The sequence below is a fragment of the Macaca fascicularis genome, chromosome 20, assembly GCF_037993035.2.
Source record: "Macaca fascicularis isolate 582-1 chromosome 20, T2T-MFA8v1.1".
Classification (NCBI taxonomy): domain Eukaryota; kingdom Metazoa; phylum Chordata; class Mammalia; order Primates; family Cercopithecidae; genus Macaca; species Macaca fascicularis.
Genome location: NC_088394.1, coordinates 20,510,770 through 20,523,850, shown reverse-complemented (window position 1 = coordinate 20,523,850; position 13,081 = coordinate 20,510,770). Strand labels below are relative to the sequence as shown.

At 45.4% G+C, this 13,081-nt stretch overlaps 1 protein-coding gene across 1 annotated transcript in view; it reads left to right on the top strand.

Moving 5' to 3' along the window:
• Nucleotides 1-13,081, top strand: part of DNAH3 (dynein axonemal heavy chain 3) — a 205,269-nt gene that overhangs the window by 59,355 nt on the left and 132,833 nt on the right. Inside the window, exons 18-20 of the mRNA XM_045383002.2 lie at nt 1,298-1,509; nt 6,722-6,813; nt 12,862-12,976. Coding sequence (XP_045238937.2) covers nt 1,298-1,509; nt 6,722-6,813; nt 12,862-12,976 — 419 coding nt within the window. The remainder of the gene's footprint in view (nt 1-1,297; nt 1,510-6,721; nt 6,814-12,861; nt 12,977-13,081) is intronic.

The window sequence follows — 13,081 nt, the reverse complement described above, 5'->3', positions numbered from 1 at the left end:
CGGCACCTACAATATTTCCTGGTGCATGAAAGATACTTTTTTTTTTTTTTAATTTAAATTTTTGATTACTTAACAAAAATGTTGGGTTGATGAAGCATGTGAAATTAATGAAGTTATATTTAGTTTCAGCACTCCTGAAAGAAAAGTGTCTTTGAGTAAGTTAGCAACATCACATAGCAAGAGTTAATACCAATTTGAAATATCCAAGCAGGGGCAGTAGCATGGAAAGGTCTTGGCCAGGTATGAAACCCAAATGCTAAAGGTTCTTAGCAAAATAAAGGAAGGGGAAGGAAATTAGTGTTTTGGAGCAAGTTTAAACAATGAGGTGTTACTCTTTGTTTTTAAAATATATGTATTTTTTGACAGAGTCTCACTCTGTTGAGGCTGGAGGGCAGTGGCACTATCCTGCCTCACTTTAACCTCCACCTCCTGGGCTCACGTGATCCTTCCACCCCAGCCTTCCAAATAGGTGGTACTACAGAGCGTGCCACCACGCCTGGCTAATTTTTTGCATTTTCAGTAGAAATGAGGTTTAATCATGTTGCCCAGGCTGATCTTGAACTCCTGACCTCAAGCAATCTGCCTGCCTCAGCCTCCCAAAGTACTGGGGTTATAGACGTGAGCTACTGTGCCGTGCCCTGTTTTTAAAATAATTTCAAACTTACATAAAAATTGCCGGAACAAAATGGAGACCTCTCATATCTCCATTCACCTTTCCCCAGTGTTTAATATTTCACGGCTTTTGTGAAGCACTTTTTATTACTATTATAACAGCTTCTAAAAGCAATAACAATTTTTTTTTATTTTTTATTTTTCTTCTTATTTTTGTAGAGACAGGGTCTTACTATGTTGCCCAGCCTGGTCTCAAACTCCTAGGCTCAAGCAGTCCTCCCACCTTGGCCTCCCCAAATGCTGGGATTACAAGTGTAAGCCACTGCAACTGGCCGAAAACAAAACAAAACAAAACAAAACAAAAAACTATTGATATGCTAATTGTGCATCCATTATGTGCCAGGCATTATGTTAGCCACTATATATTATCTCACTGAATTTCCACAATCACCCTCCAGGGTATCCATTATTACCCGTGTGTCACAGGAGTTACTGTTGAGGCTTAGAAAAGTCCTATATCATACCAAAGGTTCCACTGGCTAAGTGCAGGTTTCAGATCCTCAAAGCCTATATGTGTTCCAGTCTCTAAACGACAGGAGGCACAGCTCTAAGTTCAGGGAATTAAAGGTATGCATGACTAACATCCACATGATGGTCTGACCCTTCCCTCACTCTTCTCTTTCAGGACCCCTCTTCTTACTGAATGCTGAGCAAATTGCAGAGGAGATAGGGAATATGTGGAGGACAACGTATAAACTGGTCAGGACCTTATCTGATGTGCCTGCACCCAGGCGCTTAGCAGAGAATTTGAAGATCAAGATCGATAAGTTCAAGCAGTACATTCCCATCCTCAGTATTTCCTGCAACCCAGGAATGAAAGACCGACACTGGCAGCAGGTTTCTATCAATCACTGCCCGCCCCCAAGCAGCCCAACCCAGGCCTGGCCCTGGCTGTCCTTGGGAAGGCAGGAAATATTACTAGGTCAAGCTTCTCCTTTCTGAAAGGATAATCTACTTAAGGGCAAAGGGATAGCAAATGAGAATGGCAAGCCTTCTGAAGGAAGAGAATGAACTCCCTGCCCCCTGAACAGGTTGGCCCTTTCCTTGGAACCCCCATTGCTTGTGGTTCGCTGAGTGTTGTTCCAGCCAATGGTCACAAAGGGTCTCCTTCCTGCTTCCTGCTTCCTAAGCAGATGGGCTTTTGGAGGCCAAGAGCCTCCGAGGTGCAACAAGGATGTTCAATACAGTGAGAGGATCTTGATTTGCTCCTTGACCTAGGATGCACAAAAAAGAAAGTCACATCCCTCCCTGGGGGTTGCTGATAATACCAGATGATTCCCACTTAGGATGACTTTGGTGTGGCATTTCATTGTCAAACAGGTTCAGAAATAATTTTGCACTCTTCTCTTAGCCCTTTGGGGCTACAAATTAGAATAATAAATTTCTCCTTAAAAATAGCTGGGATTTTTATAAGGAACCAAGTGTGAGGGTGATAAGCGTGGTGTGAACACTAAGCAGAAAAAAGAAAACTCACTGTGTTTCTAAAATAATCGTCACATCCAAGGGCTAGCAATGGCCTTGAAACATCCTCTACCAGAGAGTCACTCTGTGTGGAATTGGAAGTGAAAATGTCTTTCTTTGGGCAGATTCTTCTCTGACTTGGCCTATAATTCCCCCTCTCAGAACCACATTCAAGACCAGGCATGGTGGCTCAAGACCACAATCCCAACACTTTGAGAAGCTGAGGCAGGAGGATAGTTTGAGCCCAGCCTGGGCAACATAGTGAGACCCCCATCTCTCCCTAATTAATTAATTAATTAGCTAAGCGTGATGGTGTACATTTGTGGTCCCAGCTACTTGGGAAGCTGAGGTGAGAGGATTGCTTGGGCCAGGGATGTCAAGACTGCATTGAGCTGTCATCGTGTCACTGCACTCCAGCCTGGGAAACGGGGAAAAAAAAGCCACATATAAGACTGAGGAAATTCTCTCTGAAAGGACCCAGTGACAACACAGTGACAAGGAGCACTTTGCTCTCCCTAGGAAGACAGAGGAAGACTCTCTTAATACATGAGAGAGTCAGGGTTTTTTTGTAGGGAGGAGCTACTTTCAGTTGCCCAAAAAGTCTTGAGACTTGAGACCTAAGCAAAGGGTGGAGTGCTGTACAGAGAAGGGCCAGGCTGTCTGAGTAGACTTCGGTTTTTTCTTTCCTTTTTTTTTTTTTTTTTTTGAGATGGAATCTCACTGTGTCCCCCAGGCTGGAGTGCAGTGACGTGATATCAGCTCACTGCATTCAAGCAATTCTCCTGCCTCAGTCTCATGAGTAGCTGGGACTGCAGGCACGTGCCACCACGCCCTGCTAATTTCTGTATTTTTACTAGAGATGGGATTTCACCATGTTGGCCAGGCTGGTCTTGAACTCCTGACCTCAGGTGATCCACCCGCCTCAACCTCCCAAAGTGCTGGGATTATAGGGATGAGCCACTGTGCCTGGCTGGGATATTTTTTAATTGTAATTTTAATTAATTAATTTTTAAAATAGAGATGGGGGGAGGGTCTCACTATGTTGCCCAGGCTGGTCTCGAACTCCTGGCCTCAAGTGATACTCCTGCCTTGGCCTCCTAAAGTGCTGGGATTACAGGCGTGAGCCACGGTGCCTGGTCATGACTTCTGGTTTCAAAACGCCCCAGCTGAGGGATCTGCAGAGTGGGAGTTGCTGTCAGTTGGTGATCATGGGGTGCCTTTCCCTACGGACCCAGCCTAGGACCCAGCCTAACTAGGACTTTGACCTGCATCGGGGGATAAGGGGGGGTTAGGGAGCTTAGGTGGGGCAGTAGCCTCTGGTAGTGCCAGGTTTCTCTATGAGATGGCACTATCAAGAGTGTCTTTGTCGATGGTGTTTGGAGAACATGCCGCAGGGCTGGGAAAGCCATCTGCTCCGCCTGGTGCTTCCTCTATGATGCTATTCTCGTACGTGGGCACTCAAAAAATCCCACCCAGGCCAAGCGTGGTAGCTTATCATGCCACTAATCTCAGCACTTTAGGAGGCCGAGGCAGGAGGATCACTTGAGGCCAGGAGCTTGAGGCCAACCTGGGCAATGTAGTGTGACCCTGTCTATTTAAAAAATTAATTAATTTAAAATTAAATTTAAATTTAAAAAATTCCAGCCAGGTGCGGTGGCTCACACCTGTAATCCCAGGACTTTGAGAGGCTGAGGCAAGTGGGTTGCTTGAGCCCAGGAGTCTGAGAACCAGCCCGGGCAACACTGCAAAACCCCCATCAAGAAATACAAAAAAATTAGCCAGGCATGGTGGCAGCATGCCTGTAGTCCCAGCTACTAAGGAGGCTAAGGTGGGAGGATCACTTGAGCCTGGGAGGTTGAGTCTGCAGTGAGCTGTGATTGTGCCACTGCAGTCCCGCCTGAGCGACGGAGCAAGACCCTGTCTCAATAAATAAATAAATAAATAAATAAAGACATTCTAACCATTCCTAGACATTCATAATTCTCATTTATGGGCCACTTAAATGATTGGAAAAATATTTCTTACAATGATAATAAAATAATAATAATGATAATATTGAAAATGTACTGAGTACCAGCTATGGTGCTGGGTTCAGTGTTGCATACTTTATTTGGATTCTCACATTTCATCCTTAAAACCAGCCTTTGAAGTGGAGATTATTATCATCTCCATTTCACGGATAGGAAAACTGAGACTTGGAGAGATGAGTTGTCAGATGGCTAGTTGGTGGTGGGGAAGGGGGTTGGAATTTTTCTATGCTATTTGACTCAGCCTGGAAGTCAAGAAGGCAAAAAAGTTCCGGTCAGAGGAAGGGAGCAGGCAGTAGGGGGCAGTAAACCACAGTGAGAGGGGCCAGGGAGCTAGGCCCCAGGACAGTGGCTCCCAAGGAGTGAGCACCTAAATGGAAGCCCGGTGGGCTGAGCAGTTAAGAGGCAAGTTCAGACAGGACAAAGGCCCCCAGATACTCTCCGGGCTGCCCCTATGCAGAGCCCATTCCTCCCTACAGTGTATATAGGTCACACCACAGGCCACCCGGGGGAGAGCCCCACACCTGGGGATGTCATTCTCTGCCCTGATGCCTAACTTAGGAGATCCACTGCCATGGATGCCGGCTCTGGCAGGGGGATCTGAAGGATGAACCACCCGTAGCAGTCAAGTCTAGAAGCTGGGTCTTCTGAAGCCAGGCTGGGGGTTCTGGTCATTTACAGAACATAGGCAGAAAAAGTTGGAGCCTTATGTTTGGGGCACAGACTTTATAGATAACAGCAAAGGGGTCGCTACTGCGGTTTAAAGCAAAATGGAAGCCACAGATCTAAAAGGCTTTTTGGATCACCACACTAAGGTACATTTCTGATGTCCTGTTTGCAATTAGTGTTATTTTGGTTATTTTTTCATCATGTGCCTATAACACTGTTGGTCTTCCAAGACCGTTATTTCAACGGTAACTACTTCTGGGTTCCTTGCTTTTGTGCTTTGTCTGTCTAAAAAAGTCTCCCGGTCTGGCCAGGCACGGTGGCTCAGGCCTGTAATCCCAACGGTTTGGGAGGCTGAGGCAGACACATCACCTGAGGTCAGGAGTTTGAGACCAGTCTGGCCAACACAGTGAAACCCCATTTCTACTAAAAATTCAAAAATTAGCCGGGTGTGGTGGTGTGCGCCTGTAATCCCAGCTACTTGGGAGGCTGAGGCAGGAAAATCATTGGACCCAGGAGACGGAGGTTGCAGTGAGCCAAGATTGCGCCATTGCACTCCAACCTGGGCAACAGAGCAAGACTCTGTCTCAAAAAAATAAAAAAGTATGGAAAAAGAAAAATTTTAAAAATAATAAAGATTTAACTGTTAAAAAAAGAAAAAAAAAGATGGAACAAGGTAACATTTGATCTTAGGGAGAAACTGCACTGATAGATGCCAAAACTGGCCCTCTGTGAGTAGTAGAAATATAACGTGAGCCATTTGTGTAATTTTTTTTTTTTTTTTTTTTTGAAATGGAGTCTCACTCTGTTGCCCAGGCTGGAGTGCAGTGCTGCGATCTTGGCTGATTCCTGCCTCTGCCTCCCAGGTTCAAGCTGTTCTTTTGCCTCAGCCTCCCAAGTAGCTGGGATTGCAGGCACCCACCACCATGCCCGGCTAGTTTTTGTATTTTTAGAAGACACAGAGTTTCACCATGTTTGACAGGCTGGTCTTGAACTCCTGATCTCATGTGATCCGCCTGCCTCAGCCTCCCAAAGTGCTGGGATTACAGGAGTGAGCCACTGCACCCAGCCAATAATTTTAAAGTTTCTAGTAGCCACATTTTAAAAGGTAAAAGGTCTGGGCATGATAGCTCACACCTGTAATCCCAGCATTTTGGGAGATCAAGGTGGGAGGATAGCTTGAGGCCAGCAGTTCAAGACCAGCCTGGAAACCATAGTGAGACCCCATCTCTACAAAACAATTTTAAAAAAGAAAAAAATTAGCCAGGCATGGTGCTGTATGCTGGTGGTCCCAGCTGCTCAGGAGGTCGAGGCAGGAGGACCACTTGAGCCTGGGAGATCAAGGCTGCAGTGAGTCATGATCACACCACTGCTTTTCAGCCTGCACAACAGAGCAAGACCCTGTCTAATTAAAATCAGCTGGGTGTGGTGGCTCACTCCTGTAATACGACTACTTTGGGAGGCTGAGGTGGGAGGGTCACTTGAGGCCAGGAATTTGAGACCACTCTGAGCAACACAGCAAGACCCTATCTCTACAATAAATTTAAAAATTAGCCAGGCATGGCGATGTGTGCCTGTGGCCCCAGCTACTGGGGAGGCTGAGATGGGAGGATTGCTTGGGCCTGGGAGGTCAAAGCAGCAGTGAGCTATGATGGCACTATTGCACTCCAGCTTGGGAGACAGGGTGAGACTCTGTCTCAAAAATATTTTTTAATTTAATTTAAAAATAAGTTCCTCAGTCACACTAGCCACATCTCCGGTGCTCAACAGCCACCTGCCGCTTGTGGCTATTGTGCTGAGCAGTGCAGAAAAAAAAACATCTCCATCATCACAGAAGGTTCTACGGACAGCACTGCCTTGAACAATAAACACTTGCTTTCCTCTTTTCTTTGCAGATCAGTGAGATTGTCGGCTATGAGATAAAGCCCACCGAAACGACCTGCCTCTCAAATATGCTCGAATTTGGATTCGGCAAATTCGTTGAAAAGTAAGGGCTTATCCCCTCCTTCAGGAAGGGTTTTGGTCAAAGGATCTGTAAGTTCCCACAGTGATCTGATTGGCCCCATATAAGGCTGTTTATTTTATTTTTTTCCTTGTGGCGTAGTGTGGCTTAAGGCTACTTAATTACCTCCAACTCTCAACTCGTATTGGTGAAGCTTCTGTTTTTAGCTGCAGAACTGCTGATGGGTTATGACTAGAAAATTGAGTCATGGATTTTATTTCAAAGGGAATTTTTTTTTTAATGTTTTTTGAACCTGAGCTTCAAGCCCAGCTCTCAGTGATTGGGGGCAAAACCATTCAACCTTTCTGTACCTCAGTTTCCTTTTCTTTAAACAAACAAAGCAATAACGCTCTCTGAGCTTTAAGACTGTATGAAACCTGTTACAAGAAAAAGTCTGTTCTCGCCTGGGCATCGTGGCTCATGCCTGTAATTTCAGCACTCTGGGGGGCCAAGGCAGGCAGATCAGTTGAGGTCAGGAGTTCAAGACCAGCCTGGCCAACATGGTGAAACACCCATTTCTACTAAAAATACAAAAGTTAGCCAGGCACGGTGGCACACACTGTAGTCCCAGCTACTCAGGAAGCTAAGGCCAGAGGATGGCTTGGACCCAGGAGGCAGAGGTTGCAGTGAGCCAAGATAGTGCCATTGCACTCCAGCCTGGGCGACAGAGTGAGACTCTATCTTAACTAAAAAAAAAAAAAAAAAAAAAAAAAAAAAAAAAAAAAGGTCTCTTCTCTTGCTTTCTTCCCTTCTCCGAATTCCCCTGGAGTTTGTGTGTGTGAGAATTTTGCTATTTGAATGCTACTTCTAGAACAGAGCTTCTCAGGACCCTGCTTGCTTTTCCACACCTCCTTCAGGGTGATGGGTGGGGAGATGTTACATTGCCTGGACTGGAGACCCTGTTAGGCAGGTGTGGCACCCAGACCCACTGCATCAGCATCAGCTAGGAACTAGCTAGAAGGCACGTTTTCAGGGCCCACCCAACCCACATAATCAAATTCTGTGGATGGGCCCTGCAATCTGCATTTTAACAAATCCTCCAGGTCAGCACTGTCCAAAGCAGCATCCACTGGCCATGTGTGGCCACTGAGCCCCTACAGTGCAGCTAGTCTGAATTAGATGTACTGTAAGTATAAAATACAGGCTTGATTTCGAAGACATACTACAAGAAAAAGGAATGCAAAATACCTAACAATTTTTAATATCGATTAATATTGAAATGATAATATTTTGGATATATTGAATCAAGTACATTATTGGAACTAATTTCACCTATATCTTTTAATATTTTTTAAATGTGGCTACTAGAAACTTTATTTTATTTTATTTTATTTTGGAGACGGAGTCTCACTCTGTCACCCAGGCCAGAGTGCAATGGCGCAATCTCAGCTCACTGCAACCTCCGCTTCCCATGTTCAAGCGATTCTCCTGCCTCAGCCTCCCAAGTAGCTGGGATTACAGGCTCCCTCCCGCCACCACGCCTGGTTAATTTTTGTATTTTCGGTAGAGATGGGGTTTCCCATGTTGGCCAGGCTGGTCTTGAACTCCTGACCGCAGGTGATCTACCCACCTCAGCCTCCCAAAGTGCTGTGATTACAGGCGAGAAACTTTAAAATTATATATGTGGCTCACTTTATATTTCTAATGGACAGCACTGCTCCAGGTGATTCTGATACATGAAAGGCTGAGAATTCCCCACTCATACTGCACCAGAGCAGGTCTAATTTAAGGCATTTCCCAGCTCTTGAATCTCTCTGTCACCTAAATACTTTGATGCCTCTGCAATACCACCGCTATCTTCCTTATTAAGGAGCAGGCCTAGAGAAGCATACGTTTTTATCAGGCTTAGGATAAAAACCCTTAGGTTTTTTTGGCCAAAGGGCCTCACTTTCCCCCAATAAGATTTTTCCAAGAGACACTAGCTATTCAACGCTTATGCTGCACTCAGCATTTTGTATACCTTAACCCTTTTTATTTATTTATTTTTTATCTTTTGAGACAGAGTGTCACTCTGTCTCCCAGGCTGGAGTGTAATGGTGCAATCTCGGCTCACTGCAACCTCCACCGCCTGGGTTCAAGCAATTCTTCTGCCTCAACCTCCCAAGTGGCTGGGATTACAGGCACCTGCCATCATGCCTGGCTACTTTTTGCATTTTTGTAGAGATGGGGTTTCATCATGTTGGCCAGGCTGGTCTTGAACTCCTGATCTCAGGTGATCCATCTGCCTTGGCCTGCCAAAGTGCTGGGATTACAGGCGTGAGCCACCACGCCCGACCTTAACACATTTATCCATCACAAAAACCTAGTGTCCTAGGTCCTACAGTCCTAATATTATTCTCATTTTACAGATGAGGAAATAGACTTCAGATTATTAGCTGTTGATCACAGCTAGCAACTGAAATAACGAACATTTCACTTAGGAAAGAATCAAGATTTGAATATAAGCAGGCTTCCATTACCAGGCGGGCCTTAACCATGACCCTTCACCGCCAAAAAAGTAAACCCCTCTCCGGAGACAGCGAGTGAACAATAAAACATACAGCTGTTCTTATACTTTCCACGCATACATGTTCAACTGTGACCAATTCAGAAGTGGAAGCACTTGGCTAAGTTGTTTACTTCTGTGGTTCCATTTGTAACATGAGAAACAGATTGGAGTTAGGATTAGGAGAAAAGGCATGTCACCTGAACTGATTCCATGTCTGGAGACTCAGCCACCACCGTTTAGGGAGGTGTGATATCGCATGTATTCCACCCACACCACAGTTAATGCAGCTTCATCACAGCTTATAGTTAATGCGCTTCTCCAGCACATTTTGGGTGAGGTCAACTCTTGATATATTTCATGAATTCCCAAACTGATTAATCCCTCATCTGTGCAATCATTTGCATTCTAAGTCATAATCTAGGGTAATTCATGAGGCCTGGTGCCAGCATTTGGTCTTATTTAATTGAACCCAAAAGCCTGTGATACAGGCATATGGGGACCTGAGGCCTGTCGAGAGACTTGGCCACAGCCACATAGCCAGTGAGCGCTGGAGGCTGGGCCTTGTGACTGCTTGTCTCATACTCATCTGGGCTGGCACCTGCCTTTATTAATTATTCCCAATAAGCACACTCATTTTGGTCGCCTCTCATAGGCCATATTTAAGTCAATGACCACACTGCTGAGGTCCTGATCAGTCCTTGTTTGTAATTTTCTGCCCCTAATCTTCCTCCCTTCTCGAGGCTAAATGAGGGTTCTCAGCTCTATTTAATTGGTCCTATTTAAACACATGTGAACAGTTCTGTTACTCTTTTTTTTTTTTTTTTTTTTAGATGGAATTTTACTCTTGTTGCCCAGGCTGGAGTGCAATGGCATGATCTTGGCTCAATGCAACCTTTGCCTCCCAGGTTCAAGCAATTTTCCTGCCTCAGCCTCCCAAGTAGCTGGGATTACAGGCATGTGCCACCACACCAGGCTAATTTTGTATTTTTAGTAGAGACGGGGTTTCACCATGTTGGTCAGGCTGGTCTCAAACCCCTGACCTCAGGTGATTCACCCGCCTTGGCTTCCCATAGTGCTGGGATTAGAGGAGTGAGCCACCATGCCTGGCCTAGTTCTATTGCTCTTTCTAAGAAAGAGAAGGGAGAAGGCACATTATAAGGGTGGAAGAAGAAACGTTAGGGTAGGAGTCCAATTAGGGGGATTTGGTGTCAATACCCAGTTCCAGGACTCCCTGGCTGTGTGATTTTGGAGACATCACTTGCTTCCTCTGAGTGTTGGTTTCCTGACCTATGAGTAAATATCAGATGGTCTCTTCTACACTGAAGGATACAATGAAAAACAGGGCTGAGGCAGAGAGAACGGTCCCTTTTTCCACTTCCAAGAACTTGGCTTTCCAATTCTTTGCCACACCTGGGTTTTAGGACCCAGATCTCCATGTGGACACAAGAAGAAAGGAATTTGTTAGCCCCTTCTCTCTCTCCCTCTATGCCCCTTTCTGTAGAACAGAGAGGCCATGGATGGGTGGACCTAGTATCAGGAAAACAGTAGGTGTTTTTGAAAGGGGAAGGGATGGGAAGTGGAGCAAGACCCATCACGTAAATTAACAGAGGTTCAAAAACTGAATAAGAAATCAGAATACTGGCTGGGCACGGTGGCTCACGCCTGTAATAACAGCACTTTGGGAGGCCGAGGCGGGCGGATCGCTTGCGGTCAGGAGTTCAAGACCAGCCTGGCCAATATGGTGAAACCCCGTCTCTACTAAAAATACAAAAATTAGCCAGGTATGGTGGGGGGCACCTGTAATCCCAGCTGCTCGAGAGGCTGAGGCAGGAGAATCACTTGAATCCGGGAGGCAGAGGTTGCAGTGAGCCAAGATCGCACCACTGCACACCAGCCTGGGCATCGCAATGAGACTCCGTCTGGGGAAAAAAAAAAAAAAAAAAGACATCAGAATATGGGCAAATTAGGCATAAACAAAGATGGAAAGAAGAGGTCTTATTTTAGTGACCTTACAACAGTGGTTCTCAACTGGGGGCCATTTCCCACCCCTAAGGGACGCTTGGAAATATCTGGAGATATTTTTGGTTGTCACAACTGGCAAAAGATGGGGACAGGGCTGGGGAGTCTGCTGCTGGCGTCTAGTGGGTAGAGACCGGGGATGCTGCTAAACACCCTAGAAGGTATGGTACAGCTCCCCATGACAATTATTCAGCCTATGTCAGTTTGCCAGGGCTCTTCAAAAGACAAAGCAATAAATTTAGTTATAGTCTAATTGGCTTTTAATCAAGATTCATGAATCAGGGCAGCCTCTGTTTTCCAAAACAGAATGAGAGTTCCCACTGGGCAGTAGCACAATGGTAAGTTTTATAAGGAAACAGAACAATACGAAAAAAAAAAGATTAATTAACGTCAGGTTATTTTTTTATAAGGGTTCAAGCAGAGGGAACTTCCTTATTCTCTGACTCAGGTAGACCGGAATCTCCTGTTTTCAGGAAAAACTGTCCTGTTCTGGGATCTATCTCCTTCCTCAAAGATTCAGTTTGATTACATGCCATTTAGCGTGAGTGACTCCATTTTGGTTTCATCTGGTCTGCTGGGGTCTAGTGCAGGAGCTCAGTTCAGAATAGTGACCTACCGTAATTTTTGTTGAACAGGCTGCTCTTACAACATACCACAGACTGAGTGGCTTACACCACAGAAATTTATTGTCTCATAATTCTGGAGGCTTAAAGTCCAAGGCCAAGATGTAGACAGAGTTGGTTCCTTCTGAGGCCTCTCTCCTTGGCTTGCAGATGGCTGTCTTCCCCTATGAATTGTCATGGTCTTCCCTCTGTGTGTCTGGGTCCTAATCTCTTCTTATAAGGCCACGAATTATAATGGATTAGGGCCCACCCTCATGACTTATTTTAATTTAATTACCTCTTTAAAGATCCTTTCTCCAAATAGAGTTACATTCCGAGATATTAGGGGTTAGAATTTCAATATATGAATTTTTGGGGAGACAATATTTGACCCATAACATGGCCCAAAAATGTCAGAGGTGCCAAGGGTGAGAAACCCTGCAAAACACTGGCGGTAGCTGGCAGATCTTAGAGCAGGATAGTAAACTTTTTGGTCAAATTAAGGGCTTTTGGAGATTCTCCTAAGACTGAGCTGAAATTCCTCCTCTATTTTTTTTTTTTTTTTTTTTTGAGACAGAGTTTTACTCTGTTTTCCAGAGTGGAGTACAGTGGTGCAATCACGATCGCGGCTCACTGCAACCTCTACCTCCCAGGCTCAGGCGATCCTCCCATCTCGGCCTCCTGAGTAGCTGGGACTACAGGCACATACCACACCTGGCTAATTTTTGTGTTTTTAGTGGAGATGGTGTTTTGCTATGTTGCCCAGAATGGTCTCAAACTCCTGACCTCAAGTAATCCTCCCTCCTTGGCCTCCCAAAGTGCTGGGACTACAGGCATGAGCCATCACGCCTGGCCTGAAGTTTCTCCTTTGATGTGTCTTTTCTGCCTCCTGTTGATGTTGCTGTTGCTGTGTTCTCTCTTTAGATTGGAGCCCATTGGTGCAGCCGCCAGCAAGGAATACTCTCTGGAGAAAAACTTGGATAAAATGAAGTTAGATTGGGTTAACGTGACATTCAGCTTCGTGAAATACAGGGACACTGTGAGTCTCACTCCAACTGCAGCCCCCACTTGAAAGCAGCCCCATTTGTTATGCAGTAGATTACAGAAACGATTCATTCAGAATGGCGACAGAACTCACAGAGGA